We start from the raw sequence: 17,967 nt of genomic DNA, 5'->3' as shown, positions 1-17,967 counted from the left end.
TTAAGTAACATCCATTCTTTGTTTGGTGTAAACGTTCCGTATGTCAAGCTAATGTCCTTCATATGTATGCAACTCGGGTAGTCTATTACCCCATTGTTTAACATTGAAACACTTTATAAATACTGAGAATTCTACAGTGAATATTATTATATTGTTAATGTTCTATATTGTGAAAGGATTACTTTGTTTGAAATAACAGCCGGTTCTACTTAAACATATACATTGATTTAGAACAACAGTTGCCCTTGCTGGACGTGTTAAGTATCTTAGCGTGGTATCAGAGCTTTCAGACCGTGCTGCACTCAAATTGTTTTTCAAAATGTCACTAGTCAAATTCTAATTTCCTTGTCAAATCAAGAGCAAGAATCTTACAGTGGTATCAGAGCCACATTACCTGCCGACTCATGGGTAAATTATAATGTTGCAGGTTGGATATAACAGGAATAATGTCAGACAGGCATGAATAGGAAACCATACAGGATTAGTCACATCCATCCTGAATAGGTAGGATGTTCAGATCAAATTGACATTGACAACAGTTATATAGTTGATGAGGAGTTAACATTTGGGATAAACTTATAGGTTGAACAAGTTGAACAAGTTGAACAGGTTGAATAGGGTGAATAGGTTGCAAAGGTGCATGACACTCAAATGGCTCATAATGAGAATGAACAAGAACGAGAAGGGAAACCTTGCAAGCTATTAGAGATGGACATAACACTATTGCTACTGGATTTCAGCAACTTACAAGTGCTATGCAGTAGCTAGCTCCGGTTCACAGGAGAGTACCGAGTCATCACAGTGGAGGTGGTAGTGTGGTAGGATCACCCTGAGTTGCTAGGGCCTCCACATAGAATACAGACAGGCCACTGATGCCCATTTTTGTTGAATATAATGCTAAGGAAGAAGTAGCCCAACCCACTGCACCAGGCTTACTTCTGGATAATGTTATGGCTATGTACAATGAATGAGACCTGTTCCCTTGATCAGATTAAACAAAATCTGACTTTTGTTCAATACATGAATCAAAAAAGGGAGACAAAAAGACCACAGTAGGATAGGAGGCTTAGGGCACAGAATAGGGACTTGAAGTACGCTATGAACAAGTTATCTCTTCTCACTTTTGATGGCAGCAGTAAGACTTCTGCTAGAGCTTGGATTCACAAGCTAGACACCTACTTGACACTTAAGCCCATGTCAGAGACAAAAGCCATTAGGTTTGCCACAATGCATTTAGAGGGAGCTGCATATGATTGGTGACATCATGGGTTGGTCACCTAGGATTATGGTCTCATTACATCTTATGAGATTTTCAGCTCTAAGCTGATCACCCATTTTGACAGGAAGGACATTGAGCTATACTACATGGATTTGGCTCAGTTGCAACAGGGTGGATCTCTAGATGACTTCATTGATGAGTTTTAGTGGATTTCAGTGATGGTTCCGGATATGTCAGAACAACGTAAGGTAATGCTGTTCGCTGAAGGCTTACAGGACAGATTTAGAGGTTTGGTTAAGGTCCTTAAACCAAACACTTTGGATTATGCTATTAAGATTGCACATGATCTAAACCTACTTTCTTTGATGCTACAACGTCCTAAGAAACCTTATAAGGGGTCTACTTCGTTCCATAAGAATAAGAACCAACATAAGACTACCCCTCCTAGAGTTGACTTTGAGACTTAGATTGAACTCAGGAGGAAGAAGCTATGCTTCACTTGCAGGGAGCTTTGGACATCGGATCACAAATGCCTTGGCAAAGGTAAAATACATTATGTCGAGGTTCTGTTGGAAGAGGAGGATGAGCAGCAAGAGGGCAGCGATGGTGATGGTAGTGATGAGGAAGAGAATGAGGAGCAGCCTCCCAAAGAGAGGAAGAAGAAATCCACTTTGGAATAGTCTCCTATCATAGCTTCCCTTTCTAGTGATCCCACAGGTCTACCCCTTTCGCTTGAAGGGTATAGTTAGAGGGCAGCGTATTGTGTGTCTCTTAGACACTGGTGCATCACATAGCTTCATAAGCATGCCTGGGTCTCAAAGAGAAAGTTACAGATTGATTACATACTCGAGTTCAAAGTTAGAGTGGCAGGAGGCGATAGATTGAGGTGCATAGGGAAAGTACCAATCCTTTCGATTCACTTTGATGACTTCCTTCTGATGCAGATTTTTATTTTGTTGATTTGGATGGATTAGACGCCATGCTGGGTAGACAGTGGTTGTAGACAATTGGTAGGTACATAGTTGATCATGATAAGCTGTAGCTAGAATTCTTACAGGATGGCCGATAGGTGATTCTCAAAGCCATGCCAGAGAGTGAACCTAGGTTGATTTCAGCTCACAGAATGCATGATGACATGGAGTGGGTGACACACTGTTTCATTTCCTCTAAGACTACATTAGATTCAGTTAATAGCTTTAGGTTGACATCCAGCCAGTGCTTGATAAGCACAAGAGGGTTTTTAAGGACATACCCCCGGCCATTCCTCCCAATAGAGGGTTTGAGCATATCATTGAGTTGGAGGAGGGCACCAAACTCGTGATTATTGCTCCTTATTGTCATCCCAGGCACTATAAAGGAGAAATAGAAAGGGCGATTAAGGAACTCGTGGACATGGGACACATCAAACCTAGTTCCAACTCCTTTGCTTCTTCGGTAGTTTTGGTGAAGAAGAAGGATGACACTCTTCGCATGTGTATTGATTATCATGCTCTCAACAAAAGAACCATTAAGAACAGGTATCCTATTCCTCAGATTGATGAGTTACTAGATGAGTTACATGGGGCAGTCTATTTCTCGAAGATAGATCTTAGATCTAGATACCATCAGATAAGGGTTCGGGAGGATTATGAGCATAAGGCTGCTTTTCGATGGCACTATGGACACTATGAGTTCTTGGTTATGCCATTTGGGCTCACCAATGCGCTGACCACGTTTCAGTCATATATGAACCATATTTTTAGAAAACAGTTGTGCAAGAGCATGTTGGTATTTTTTGATGATATCCTGGTTTTTAGCAAAACTTGAGAGGAGCACTAGCAGCACCTAGATGAGATACTTAGCATTTTGGAGGAGCACTCATTGTTTGCAAAGGAGTCGAAGTGTGAGTTTGGATTGATTGAGATTCTTTACCTTGGACACGTGATTGGTGTAGATGGGGTGAAGGTACACTAGGAAAAGATACAGGCAATCCTAGATTGGCCACCTTCGAGGAACGTATTAGATTATTACAAGAGGTTCACTAGAGGCTTCTCTCAGACAACAACTCCCCTCACCGATCTCACATGGAAAGGGGCATTCAGGTAGACAGATAATGCATAGGTGACCTTTGATAAGCTCAAAAAGATGATGAGCACATGTCCGGTTTTGCCACTTCTCGATTTCTCTCGCCCTTTTGTCCTAGAGTGTGATGCTTCAGGGAGTAGAATTGGCACAGTTTTGATGCAGGACAGGCATCCAATAGCTTATGAGAGCCGGAAGCTCAAGGACAGTGAGAGATTGTAGTCCATCTATGATAAGGAAATTTTAGCCATTATGCACGCTTTAGCCAAGTGTAGACAGTACTTGGTGGGTGGCAAATTCACGATTAAGACAGATCACAACAGTTTGCGGTACATCTTAGAACAGAAGGATCTTAATGAAAGACAACAAAAGTGGTTCAGCAAGATTCAAGCCTATGATTTTGACATCGAGTATGTCAAGGGTAAGAACAATATAGTTGCTCATGCGCTTTCTAGGAGACCTTCAGTAGTAGGTGTTGTGCCATTTTTGAGATATCGGCAGATTGGAAGTCCCAGTTGCTGGTTGAGTATTCTAAGAATACTCAAGGTTGTCAGATCATGGATGGGTAGCTCCAGGACAACAAGTACAAGGTAATTGATGATGTGATTTTTTATAAGGATAGGATCTATCTCATACCAAAGTCTAAGCTCAAGGGAAAAATTATGGAGACTCTTCATGATGCACCATCAGCCAGACACCCAGGATTCTTCAAAACCTATAGGCAGGTCAGGGAAAGGTTTTCATGGAAGGGCCTCAAGGATGATGTCCTTCAGCATGTTAGAGAATGCTGGACTTGTCAATAGAACAAGTTGGAGCACGAGTTCCTAGCCAGATCATTACAACCTCTTCCTATTCCAACACAGAAATGGGAGAGTATCTCCATGAACTTCATTACATGATTGCTGAGAGTGCAAGGCAAAGACTCCATTTTTGTGGTTGTGGACAGATTGACTAAGTTTGCTCACTTTTTTGCTATAGTAGCAGATTGGTCGGCCTCTCAGGTAGTCGAGTTATTTTTTCGAGAGGTCTTTCATCTACATGGTCTCCCTAGAACCATTGTGAGCAACAAAGATAGCAAAATTTTTTACACTTTTTGGTAGGAACTATTCAAATTGGCAGGTACGAAATTGACACCCAACATGAGTTACCACCCACAAAGGGATGGGCAGATTGAGATAGTAAACAAATGGGTGGAGGGTTATCTCCGGAACTATGTAGCGGGGTAACAAAGAGCTTGGGTTAAATGGTTATATCTAAGGGAGTACTGCTACAACTCCTACCACATGTCCATTTGGATAACACCGTTTCGAGCTCTCTATGGTAGTGAACCTCTGTTGTTCGTAGATTTGGCTTTGCAGGACAATAGAACACCGCTAGTTGGAGATTGGATATAGGATCAGCAGGACATTTATAGATCTCTTCGGGAGAACATTCTACAGGCTCAGAATCAGTAGAAGATGTATGTTGATCACCACAGGATAGAGCGAAGTTTTGAGTTAGGAGACATGGTTTACCTTCGTCTCCAACCTTACAGGCAGAGCTCCTTGAAGAAGAGTGGGTCCGAAAAGCTTCAACCTAGATTTTATGGTCCCTATCGCATCACTCGGAAGGTTGGAGAGGTTGCTTGTGAGATGGACTTGCCAGATGACAGCATAATTCATAACGTTTTCCACGTTCCTTGCGTTAAGAAGGTGATTGGTCAGCATGTAGTGCCCTCCAATGGATTGCCCCCACTCCATGTGGAAGGGAAGCTGGTTTTGGTTCCAGCAGAGGTGATTGAGGTCAGAGAAAGGAAGCTGCCTAACAGGTCCATCAGGGAGTATCTAATCCGCTAGAAGGATTTGCAATATGAAGATGCCACTTGGGAGGGTGAATCTATCTTGTAGCATCCGACACTGAGATTGCTTGAGGACAAGCAATCCCACGAAGGGAGGACTGTAATGTCCCCTTCTTCGTGCTAGGCCTTATGGCGCCTTGTTGGTCTATCTCTCCATCCGGATAGGTTAGCGACATTTAATTTGAGGATGCCAGCTAGTCACAGTATTCTATTTGGTTTTGTTGGGGAAATATTTAAGTGTGGAACTCCTATAGTTAAGTCACTTTATTTAAGAAAGTTGATTTATAAGTTAGAAAAGTAACTTAAGTGACTAAAAGACGAAATTGGCTTTTATCCCACATTGCCTAATTGTTTGTATTTCCCCTCACATCGAGGTTATAAAAGCATGGAGCTACATTGGGATTCACACCATGGAATATGATATTATTTAAATACAAGAAACTTGCTTAAATGTGACTGGTTACTCTTGAGGACAAAACCCCTTGAGAGAGTGGAGAAGCTGGACATAGCCCCAGCAAATTCATCAAAGGATTAACTCATAACCAACGTGGAGCATGGCAGTTATGTTTTTGGCATAGTTGGAGTCGTCATTCAAAGTAAGACACTTATCTGATATAACTAGCAGTGAATTTTGTGTGGTGAAGTAGTGGTAGTGTGGACACCCTACTGGAATTCAGTAGCGTCTAATCTTCCTTCAGCAGGGCAGTTTGGAGTACAATAAGGTGCAGTCAATACATACTTGTAACAGGTCGGTACAGTGGCAATAAGGGTATATCTTCACCAGCAGGAAGGTCGTAGTTAACCAGTTGATTGGCAAGTGGAGAAGATCACGGGTAGCCTGCAGGCATTGAGAAGGGCACGATAGGTGCATTGAATGTCAGCACACTCGGCATATCGGGAGGATTATTCTGGCTGCAGGAAGTCTGGAGTGAAGAAAGATAGCAATGGACTCCGGGATTATGAATTCACATGAGGAGTAGGTCTTTTCCGTAACCAGGTAACGCTATTGTTTTCTATATGCATTAAGTAACATCCATTCTCTGTTTGGTGTAGACATTCAGTATGTCAAGCTAATGTCCTTCATATGTATGCAACTCGGGTAGTCTATTACCCCATTGTTTAACATTGAAACACTTTATAAATGCTGAGAATTCTACCGTGAATATTGTTATACTGTTAATGTTCTATATTGTGGAAGGATTACTTTGTCTGAAATAACGGTCGGTTCTACTTAAACATATACATTGATTTAGAACAGCAGTTGCCCTTGCTGGACTTGTTAAGTATCTTAACATGGTATCAGAGCTTTCATACCAGGCTGCACTCAAACTGTTTGTCAAAATGTCACTAGTCAAATTCTAATTTCCTTGTCAAATCAAGAGCAGGAATCTTACACCTACTCAAGGGCATTTACCACTTAAAATTTAGGTTATGTTTGGAGATGCGTGTGCATCAGTCATGCTTGCCACTTGAAAGTGAAACTGATAATTATCCTGTAAAACATGCTTGAAGGGTCTTTGCCACTTAAAAGTTGGTTACAACCTGCCTAGCACATGTTTTAGAGGATATTGTCCATTGCCAATTTTCAAAATTTTGGCTCCAACTTCCCAGGTACACATTTTCATGATCTTTGCCATTGCCAAAAACCTCAAATTGCATGCTTCAAAGGACATAGCAAAATGTGCCAACACTAAAGTCATTTTCAAGTTCCCTTTGACAACTTCACAGTGTTGACAAATTTACACCTTAAACTAATATTCCTAGCTTCAATTTTAAGTCACCATCTCTAACAAACAATCAGCTTATCCCTAAAACAAACAACCCGATTCAGGCAACTACGATGAACTGGAATATATGCACAACCCTGGCATTCAATATCTTTGCGTGTCAACTGACCCAAAAAACTTGACAAAGCACACAGGGTAGAGCTCAGGACAGAAAGATTCATATGCGTACAGTAATTTCTACATAAGCTTCTCCCTTTTATGCAAGATTCAGTAAGATATCGTTCCGTCCTCCTAAAAACATAATCGATAGCTTCCCGACTTCTCTTTTATGTTTAGTAACAATATTTCTTCTGAAAATGACATGTTCTTATTATATATTCTATGTTGTTGAGGGAACTATCTGATCTTAGATTTTTTTCCCTTGAAATTCATGGCAAATTTTCCAACTCCCAAAATTAACTCTCCTCCACACACAAGGGCACTATGTTGCCTTGGTTTTAGGGCCAATTCTTTTGCAATATCAACACTCCATCTTAAACACTATTACAGCCCAATAGAGTGGGACAGTTAAAATATAGCACTCTATGAGTTGTAGAGAAAATGTATATTGATATTTATCCACCATTTGATCTTTGTTTAAGACCTTTAGCATTAATGAAATTTTGCAGTTTACTTGAAGTTGATAGTTTAACTCATATTTTTTATCAATTATAATATAATTGCTATTGTTTGTAGTATGTACATTATTTTTTAAATTCTGAATTTCTTATTTCTGTCTGTGGGGTCAATGTGTGCTTGGGAACATTTCACCATAGTTCCAAGAATCACGGCGATTCATGCGATTCACGCGATTCGGCGATTCGATTCAAGCCAAACGATTTTTCGTGAATCGGTGAATCGAATCAGCGATAAAGGGTTTATGAAATAAGTTACTCACTAAATTTCAAGGGTTTTTTAAATTTTCCGATTCATGGCCGATTCGATTCCGATTCATGGCCGATTCACGATTTGATTCGGCCTTGCCGATTTCGATCCGATTCCGATTCTTGTTACTTTGCATTTCACTTAACAAATATGCACCAGAATTTCAAAGTTTGATAGAGTACCTGTAGCTGTATTCATGCATCTTACCGAACATTGGAAACTTTTCTAAATTATGCAATCAGAGGAGCTTTGGTGGTACTTCCTGATCATGATATTGTATGTTGTTTCCTAAATATCAGTTCTGTTCTTAATGTCGTTAAGTGATATACTAAGATTGATGGTTAGTCTCCACAAAGACATGAAAAGGACTTGACTTTGGCATACATGGGGCATTAATTTCTGCTTTATTCATCTTTTCTGTTGAATGATCTTTAAAGTATCTGTATGTGTTTGTGGTGTTATTGTCCTAATATGTGTGTATATGTTCGAGGATCAGGAGAGCAATATAACTAGAGACAAACAGGCCATCTTCTATTTGGATAAAGCTATCAATCAGGTGCATAATTTAAAAACTTATGTCAACGTTTTAAGGTACAAAAAGAGAAATTCTTTCCCATTTATTCCTTTCTGTACTTATTTAATTATTACCCGAGGAGATGCAGGTGACATATATATTATCTGTAATGTGCCACATAAATGTTATCCATCTGCATTGTGATATGTATTGAATATGTTCTTCACTCTTTGATTGAGTTAAATCGTGTGCATGGAATTGGTCCAATTTTGTTTCTGAAATTGCAGTTACAGCCAGAGGCTTTATTTGTACTTGGTGCTATGCATTTAGGAGGAGACTCTGTGAAAAGCGATCTAGAATTAGCTGCATGGTGTTTTGAGAAAGCTACTCAGAAGGTAAAATAGCAGTTTTTTTTTTCAAATATATTGAATGATTGTATTCTATGTGTTTTATTTTTGATTGAGTATTACGTTTGTGTGTGTTTGCATATGCTCATGTGCGTGTTCACACACACTATATGCTTTGCACGTTTTTGTCTGTAATTTTCAACCCCATGCTTATGGAAATCTCAAGCCAAGAGATTTGTATTTTTATACTTAATAAAAAAATTAAATGACAGTCAATAGAGGAAGAAAAGATTGACAGAGTGAATCACTTACCTGGAAAACCCACTTTGTTAGTGGCAGTTGCACTATTGCCGCAATGAACAAATAAATTTGGCAAATACAACGAGAACTCTGAAGGATGTAGATGCGATACATTCCTTGCTTCGTTTGATAAACACTACAGATATGGATGCAATCAGCTGTGTTTACTCCCAAAGGGAATACTCTTAATCTACACATAGTAAACAAAGATGCAAAAACAAAAACAATCATACAGAACAGAAATAGTAATCAACACAATAATATGGCCGACAGATATGTCCTTTTATTCCCAAGTGTAATGTTAGTACAATTATGAACGTGAATGGTTTCTCGATCCAATCATAAATAGTACTGGATGGTTAAGACTGCCAACCGTTGGCAACTGACACAACCTTGCAGGAACAACTAATTACACTGCCAAGTACTAACAAGACTTAACAATATATTATTTATTTATTAGCAGCAGTTTTGTTGTCACATCAGCCCCCACAAACAAGAAGTGTCTTCCTGACAATGGAAACAAAACGGGGCTTAACTCTATAGAATCACTGAGAGCTAGGGAGGGTGAGAGGATGTGCTTGGAGTGGTTGAGGACATCAGAGCTACTGCTGCAGATGCTGCACTTGCTCTGTTTGTAGCCGCGGACCTTGCGTGGCGACAAGCTGATGCTCCTGTGTGGTTTTCGCCATGTACATAGCCTCCATGACATCTCGCTCCTGCTGCTCCTACTACTGCAAGATGTTTCTCCAACTCTGCCAGTTTGGTGCCTCGTCTGCTGTGGTTGCTTTCTGATGCTCCACTTCTTGCTCGAGGGTCCCATTCAGCTTTTGCTTCGTAGTGGTTAGTTTCTCCTATAGTGCCAACTACTACTGTACAACTGCTATCTCCATCAATGCAGCTACTCTCCCTGCCTCAGGCTCGCTTGCCAAGTGTGTTACCCTTTTGCAACTGATAAAACATCTCTCTAAATGAGCTCTCCATGCCATGCAGGGTGGATAAAATTCTGCCTTGACCCTTCTATGTTTAAGCTTGATACCAAGTCTTGATCATATTATGTATTTCCGCAGTAGGCCACCTATGGTGTGTGATGTAATATTCCCATTATAAAATAAATCATTTATCAAACTATTGTTAATGGGCTGATTGATTTAATATATCTCGGACCCATTTTTATTTTGTTTCCATAGTTTGTGTCGTTGTTGGCTATCTTTGTACACCTTCGGAAAGTTTTCCCGACGGGTATTTAAGCATGGCTTGTAGGTAGTCTTAGGGTATGCATTTCGGATTATTTCTTTGTACTGCAAATTTCAGTTGGGATTCTTTGTTGTTCGCCATTTCGGAATTGAAAGATCTTCCCTACTTGGCTATTCTGGTTTCGATGGGATTCAACCCTCACCCTATTCCTTCGCCTGTAACACTTCGCTCGGGTCTGGCAAATTAGAGCACCATCATATTGCAAATTACCCTTGTGTTCTATTGGTTCTACTCTCTTGTTCTGTGTAATTTCATCTATTGTTTGTTTGCATTGAATCTAATTGTTTTTCATACCATCAATTGTTCTACAATCACTTTTCGTGTCCGTACGGACTCCTGCATTCCATTCCACACCACAACCTCACATGTTACAGCCTCCAAGCTTAGTTTAAGTTCACCGTACGACCATCACAACTACAACTGTATGACTACTTCTCCACTGTACGACTTCCATTCTCCAGCATACGACATCCATATTTCCCTTGTACAACAACCCTAAACATCTGTTTACCGTATGGCCATATATCCCTCCATACAACTCTTCACTTCCCCACTGTACGGCCATACCCCATCCCTTCCGTACGACCATTTACTTCCCCATTGTATGGCTTCACTGCTACCATACGGACTCTCCTATGCATTCCCTTGGTACTGTACGACGTCTGCAAACAGACAACAGAGGACCGTACAACATTGTTTCGATTGTTTCCTCTCCTTCGGGGGAACGAGGGACATTACATGTGAAGTGCTGTGGGTGCTTCTCTTCACAACCATTCCTCATGAAGGCTAGAAGCCTCTTGGCCTTTGACACAACATTAATATTCAGCTGCTTTGCTAGATTTGTGACCCCTTGGGTAGTTCTGATCCCTCATGCCAATGAAGTGATGCCATCCAACTCTACTAAAAATTTCCATATGTTCTAGAGGGTATCCCATGGTTCTGGTTTTGATACTCGCATATGGATCTCTTCCCTTCTGTTAGATTTGTCTATCACCGTCTTGGTCTCCCCAAGATGTGTACTCTCCTCAATCTCTATAGCCATTTTCTTCCTCTCAATTATTGGTTCAAGAGTTCCTCCTTCCTTCGTGCTGTGCTTCATCACTTGCTCAAGATGTAGTTGCATCTCTATATGCTCGGCTCTTCCTCCTTCCCACTATAACTCATCTACAAGGTGAGTGCCTTTTGCTGTACATGGTGATGGAGATGGAGGTGCACTTGGTGCCATATCAAACTTACCCAACCAAATATTGAGGGAAGTGTAATGTTCCCGTCATAAAATAAATAAATAATCAAATCATTGTTTATGGGCCGATTGATTTAGTATATTTCGGAACCATTTTTATTTAATTGTTTCCATTGTTGTGGCCGTCAACAATCTTTGTAAGCCCTCGGGAGTTCCTCTAAAGGGTATTTAAGCACGACATGTAGGTACGAGTTGGTATGCGATTTGGATTATATTTTCTTATACTGCAAATTTTAGTTGGGATTCTCTGTTGTTCGCCATTTCGGAAGTGAAAAATCTCCCCTACTTGGCTATTCCAGTTTCGGTGGGGATTCAACCGTCACCCTATTCTGTCTCTATATTACTTGCTTGGATCTGGGAAATCCGCACACTATCTTTGTTTGCATATATATATATATATATATATATACCGGGAATTGGATTGCAAACATTTGTACTCGTATTAATTGGTGTATTTGGCGAATATATTGTTCTGGCATCTAGATTGTAGCTCAATCTATACACACTGTATGATCAATTGCAAATTCCATGTCCTAACTGCAACTACGCATACCGTATGGCCATACCGTACGACCAATTCCACATACTAAATGGCTACTAGGGAGTTTCCATTGTACGCTGCCCTTTTGCCTCACCTGGCGCACAGACTATACTTGCCATACAAACATCTCCCCAATCCATTGTATGAACACCATTTCCCTACTTGTGCGGCTTGAATCAAATTGTACGCCTTGAATTCTGTCCTTCACGTCACCTTACTAGAGTTAAGGGAAGTCAATCTTTAGATTTGTGAAGGAGGAACATTACAGGAAGCATCTACTTCCCGTGGTAGTTAGTCTACATGTGGCATTTTCTAATATGGTACTCCCAAATGGTGTAGTGCTTCATGTGATTGGTATGAGAACTAGTACAATGTTAATTGATATGCTTTTGTCGACTGTGGTACTAGGAGGCTTTGTATGCCATGTGATAGCTACAGGAGTGGTTTCCTATAGCCCTTTAGGCGTTGAATCCATATAACTATGTTGGACGAGAGTAAATGTTTCGTTAGGGATTAGCTTGGTCAGTGCAAAGTTAATGCTATGACCCATTGAACCTCTTTGTGTTGAACCAACCTTTGGTTGTGTTGCTCCTTCACTCTCACCAACACCATTCCTAGGAGGTAGTACAACTATGGTAACCCTTGGTTGTACAACTCCATCCAAATCTTCTCTCACAGTTGATGTGCCTTATAGTGTACCCTTGGGTTGGATCTTCCATTTGCCCTAATTACTGCCATCCAAAATGTATTATCTCCGTTTTCACTATTATGGATGAAACTACCACTGTGTCCTCACTTGCTCTACTCTCATCTTCATTACCCTCATCTTCATAGTCCTATGACTCGTGTTGTCTTTTCTTTGAGGGTTGAGATTGCTCATCTTAGATTACAAGTGTATTCAAATGCATCTGATAAAACATGGCCGACTTAGTCTGTTCCAATCAAATGAGAAGTTGGAACCATCCCCATTTGTCTGTAGGTACCTGTGATCGGATCCTTCGATGCAAAGTTTAGCGAATGAGTTTCCTGTCCTCAAAAAGAAAATAGCTCAAGGTGTGTTCTTCATTCCTCACGAGGATGTACAAAGGAGACCTCTTCCAACTTTTACTCATAGTCCTGGTGGTGGGAATCAACATAAATTAATTTCATCACCAAAGGAGCTTCTAATTAAGGCACTACCAGTGAAGGCAGCAGTAAAGCATTCTGAATCCAGAATAGTGATCTTGCTATACTCTTTTAGGAAAAGGAAGCAAATATGGTTGGTGACTCTTATTTCTTGGATTTGCATTCTTAGACAACTATTGATTGAAAGAAGAAAGATGAAAATCGTTCTTCTAATAATCAAGTGAATGAAGAGAATCATCTCATTAGACGTGAAAATATGGATATGCATGAAGGTCCTAGTCAAGCTAAAAATGATGCATCTCCGTTTCTAGGTCATGAACTTGAATGAGTATTGCATGAGTGAGCTACCCCAAAACTTGATGATCTTATCATAAACATCATGGAGAATTTTTGTTTAAGTATTGAAGACAATTCTCCTATGTCTGAAATTTTTAACCAGCATGATGTAGAAGCAAGCAATGAGGTAACCCATTCTTATCAGTCTAAGGTGATGGTGGCTGATGAACTAGCTTTACTAGTGGCAATAGTCAGCAAGAATTCAGTCTTCGTTCGATCAAGAGGATGTCCAATCAGACATCTTGCTTGGTTGGAGGCCAATGGAAAGTTAGTAGCTCCACTTGTACTTGAGCACGGAGATATAATTGAGGAAGAGGCTGAACATGCATTTGCAGTTCAATAGAAACAATTTGAATTCATGGATCTACTTTGGGCAACAAGATCCATTTCAAGGAGGTGATTTGTTCATCTCTTCCAAGAGGTGTCACATCAAGTATTGACATCATTGTTCTAGCTGTTCATGGTTCATTTGTACAAAGTTACACGTGAACATGCAAGATGCTGCAAACACTGAAAAAAGGTAGCTATTTTGTTGAGCCGGTAAATGGTTTCGTTCGAAAAGTTGCATTGTCGGCTAATTTTAACTAGGTAGGTTGTCCTTGTTTTCAATAAGTGCATTTGCACAAGTTTGTTTTGTTTTAACTAGATTTTCTTTATGCTGGTCGAGTCATCCTTTTTGTCATTTAGCCCAATAGAGTAGATGAAGGCACTTTGAGGTTTGGATTCTACATTCCTCATTGTTTCTACAAATAAACAAGGTACATTCCCCAGTTAGAGTCAATTGTTGTCCTCAATTTTGAATTCTCAAAATTGGGCAACCCTATGCAATTTCCTCATGAATTAGTAGGTGTTTCCGCTAAGTTTTGGTGTTCTAAATGATGCTATTCTAAGGCAATAAGTTATCCCTTCAATTAGCTTGAATTTCACGTCTTTTGAACATTGTTTTTGAAGGTTTCCATCAAGTTTCCCTTTATCTTTCTTGCTATAGTGGGTATTCTTCCCCAACTGCAAGAACTTGAATTTTGGTAACCTTAGATTCGTTTCTTGATTTTTCTTGATTGTTTTCTTTGTTTTCGGTTTTATATTCATCCTAGAGTGATTGCATTTTCAATTCCACTCATTTTGAGCTGTTGTAGGCCTCGATTAGAGATGTATTTCAAGAGTTTTAAGGAATTAAGTACACAACAGGTGGACTTTTTAAGATTGTTTGCATGTCTTTATTCTTTGTTTAAAATCTTGCACAAGTGATCTTTTAATTGGTCAGTACATGACATCTTGGGTATCCTTTACATGCAATTTGGTATTAAAACTCCACTGTATATATTTGTAAGGAAAAGTGTGATTTTTCATGAAGTTGCCAATGTGTTAGGCTTTTTAAGCCTCACAGCATAATAGCTTTATAAAAAGTTCAAGTGCTTGTAAATACATATGGGAAACCTGTTTTTAAAAAGAGATGTTTTAAACTTATGTTTATTGGTGGGCTTTTTAAGTTCACTTACAAAATGTGTTTATTCACATGTTTTGACTTGCATATGCAATACAATATCCCGTCATTTACTTTAAAGAGGAAAAGGTCGCGATTTTAGAAGTCATTACATATTTCAAATGGTTTGCAATTGCTTCCAAAAAGTTTGTCCGTTACATATAGTTTGACTTGTTATACAAATTACAAATCCCATCATTCTTATTAAAAGAGCATCTTTGACTTGCGTATGTAATGATAAAGCCTATTGTTTTTCTAAAATGATGGTTTTTTAACTTGTTAAACAAATTACAAAGCCCATATGGACTTGCAAGGGCTCTTTTAAAACTCGTCATTGGTTTGTAAGAGCAAAATGCTGACTTTAACATGTAATATGCAATCAGAGACCAGTCCTTGGCTGTGGAAGGCATCATTTTTATATGCTTAACATATCCAAAGGCTTGTTTTTGCTTTTATGTGACTTTCCAAAGCCTATGATTTTTCAAAGGGCATTGTTTTGGTTTGGTTTGTGTAATGTCCCCAATTTAGCAGGTTCTAGTGCTTGGTGATGCCATTTCATCATTCCAACTCTTGTGAACTGACAAGGTGTTTTGAGGGTCTCAATTGAGTGACTTGGTTTTTATAGTAGGTCAATTCTGGTTTACTTCACTTGGTTTTTATAGTAGGTCAATTCTGGTTTAGTTACCATTTTTAGTGGTGCAGTTGAGGTACCAAGTGATTTGGCTTCTTCAGTGTTTGATTGGGTGAATGAATGGAGTTTCATATAGTGAGTGAGTTATTAAGTCTACCTTAATGAATGGAGTTGGTAAGATAGCTTGTTTCCCTTGTGTGAAAAAGCACTTGTGTGCTCCTTGATTTTATGTTGTACCAAAACCATATGCTTATTACCAAAGCATAATGTCTGTACTAACTACAACTGATTATATTGCCAAGTACTAACAAGACTTAACAACATAATATTTATTTACTAGCAGCAATTTTTCTGCCTACAAGCCCCTTTTCTCATTAGCCATATAACAACAATTGTTTTTAGTGTAATATTGGTGAAAACTTGCCAAAGGTGGAGGTTATTGATGTGAGTTTTAATCCACTACAACATGTAGAATCAACTACTTAGTATTTAAGATGAAAAACCAAATCTCCAATGCTCTCTTGAATAAGGATGCTCATATACTAAACAATGTAGATGGATTGTGTGATCAAATGAGACAACCTCATGGTTCCTTCTTATTGTGGGCTATGATTCAGTTATAATGATGTGATATGTTGGTTATTACAAAGGGACTTACATTGTTCGTTCAATGAACATCAACTACTTCAACTTACTTCATTTGAACAAACTGCAAGGGAAAGGGATTAGAAATCAGATCTACTTCTAGAATGCAAATAATTGTGGATGTCTTTGCAACTCGACTAGATTTGGTTAGTCGCCGATATCAACCAAGCTAGTGCAATCTCATAAGGTAAATGTAAGATGTACAAATTATCACCACTCCATTGCCACCATCCATCATTGCATATCAATGTGTGAGCACTAATTGAAGTTAAGCTCATAAATGTGCCATTCAAACATGCAAGGAAAACATGCAATTAGAAAGCAACTAGTGGTTTGGTCTAAGTAAGCTCACCAAAGATTCATCCAAAATATCTTCCAATCAACTAAACACTATTTCTAATCAACATGACATGAAATCCTATTCTAAGTGAGGAAATGAAAAAATCATGCAATACTCCAAAGAAACACAAGTAATCCACCATGAAGACCAACAATGAATCAGCAATCACTTTATTATCATGCTAACAATTTTAACAGGTCTTTCCCTTGGCTAAGCTAATCTAATTAGTTACAAAGGAGAAGGCCTTGACCTCTATAGGTAGTTAAAATGAAGGGCAAAGGTCAATTTATGATCAAGGGCCAAGATTAACCCATTGTAAACCCTAATTACGGTTGTCACCATTATCATCCAATTAGATGAAGGCACTATTATGATTATAGATAGTTTCTATTATCTCTGTTTAGTATCTAATGGCTGTCTATTGTAATCTCCTGTAAATATTAGAATGTTTCTAATATTTAGTTTTCTGTTTCTAGAATAGAATGTTTCTATTCTTTATGATTGTTTCTTAAGGAAACATCGTTCAGTCTCTTGTATAAATTGATCTCTTGATCATTGTTGATATTAAGCAAATATTTTCGAATTACTTTGTTATATGGTATCAGAGCCAATACTCTTAATTTTTTCGAAAATACTTATAATTTGTTGGTTGAAATTATTTGCCTTTTATTTTCGAAATTATTTTCATGCATATTTTCTTCCAAAACCTCTGGTTCGATTAGGGTTTTTTGCAAAAAAAAGAACAGGGTTTTCTGTCAAAAAAATAAAGTCATGCCATTTTGTCTATAACTCCCACGATTTTTTTTGGTTTGCAAACTTGTGCCCTTCTATCTACAACTAGCGCGACTGAATCCTCTGAAAATCAAGGGTTATTCTTTGCTATTTATGTGGATGTCTGTTGGGCGCCATTTCTCTGCAACTCATCTCTAGATTTTTCTACCACTCGCAACCACATTTCTCTGAAAATCACACATCTGTGTTGTGGCCTATTTTTTCCATTTTTTTAATAAAAAGTGGTCGTTTTTTGCCTATTTGGAGGTATCTAGGTTTTTTAGAAATCTCTGCTGTTTATTTGCGCCTAGATTCAGCAATTTTCTTTGCAAATCCACCATTTTTCTAAGCTTTTTTGAAGTTTTTATGCAGTCCGGGCCGTTTTTGTTTGAAACTCCAAATTTTGGTACTGGATCAAATTTTTTTTTACATATTCTTGGTGGGTTTTTCGAGAGCTCATCTAGGTTGTCCCTTTTGAGCCTTCCTATGGAGATCCTCAACCATCCTGTGAGTGTTGTCTTAACATCTCATTATTGTCCTGTTGATACAACTCATCGTCTTGTAGTGTCATCTTGGATTGTTCCTCGAAGTTAATATCATGCGTATAAGAAACACATCATTCATCAAACCTCTCAAAAGTATAATCATAGGCCTCAATTTCCTTGTACC

At 38.9% G+C, this 17,967-nt stretch overlaps 1 protein-coding gene across 1 annotated transcript in view; it reads left to right on the top strand.

The window, feature by feature from the left end:
• The window catches only part of LOC149542258 (binding protein), a 153,767-nt gene that overhangs the window by 45,907 nt on the left and 89,893 nt on the right, over nt 1-17,967 (top strand). The window contains exons 5-6 of the mRNA XM_089797249.1: nt 8,265-8,324; nt 8,570-8,677. Of these exons, the coding sequence (XP_089653375.1) occupies nt 8,265-8,324; nt 8,570-8,677 (168 nt within the window). The remainder of the gene's footprint in view (nt 1-8,264; nt 8,325-8,569; nt 8,678-17,967) is intronic.

Source organism: Cupressus sempervirens, chromosome 8, assembly GCF_028749045.1.
Source record: "Cupressus sempervirens isolate cs-2001-9-10 chromosome 8, ASM2874904v1, whole genome shotgun sequence".
Classification (NCBI taxonomy): Eukaryota; Viridiplantae; Streptophyta; class Pinopsida; order Cupressales; family Cupressaceae; genus Cupressus; species Cupressus sempervirens.
Note: the sequence above shows the minus strand (reverse complement) of the source record. Positions and strands in the feature narration are given on the sequence as shown.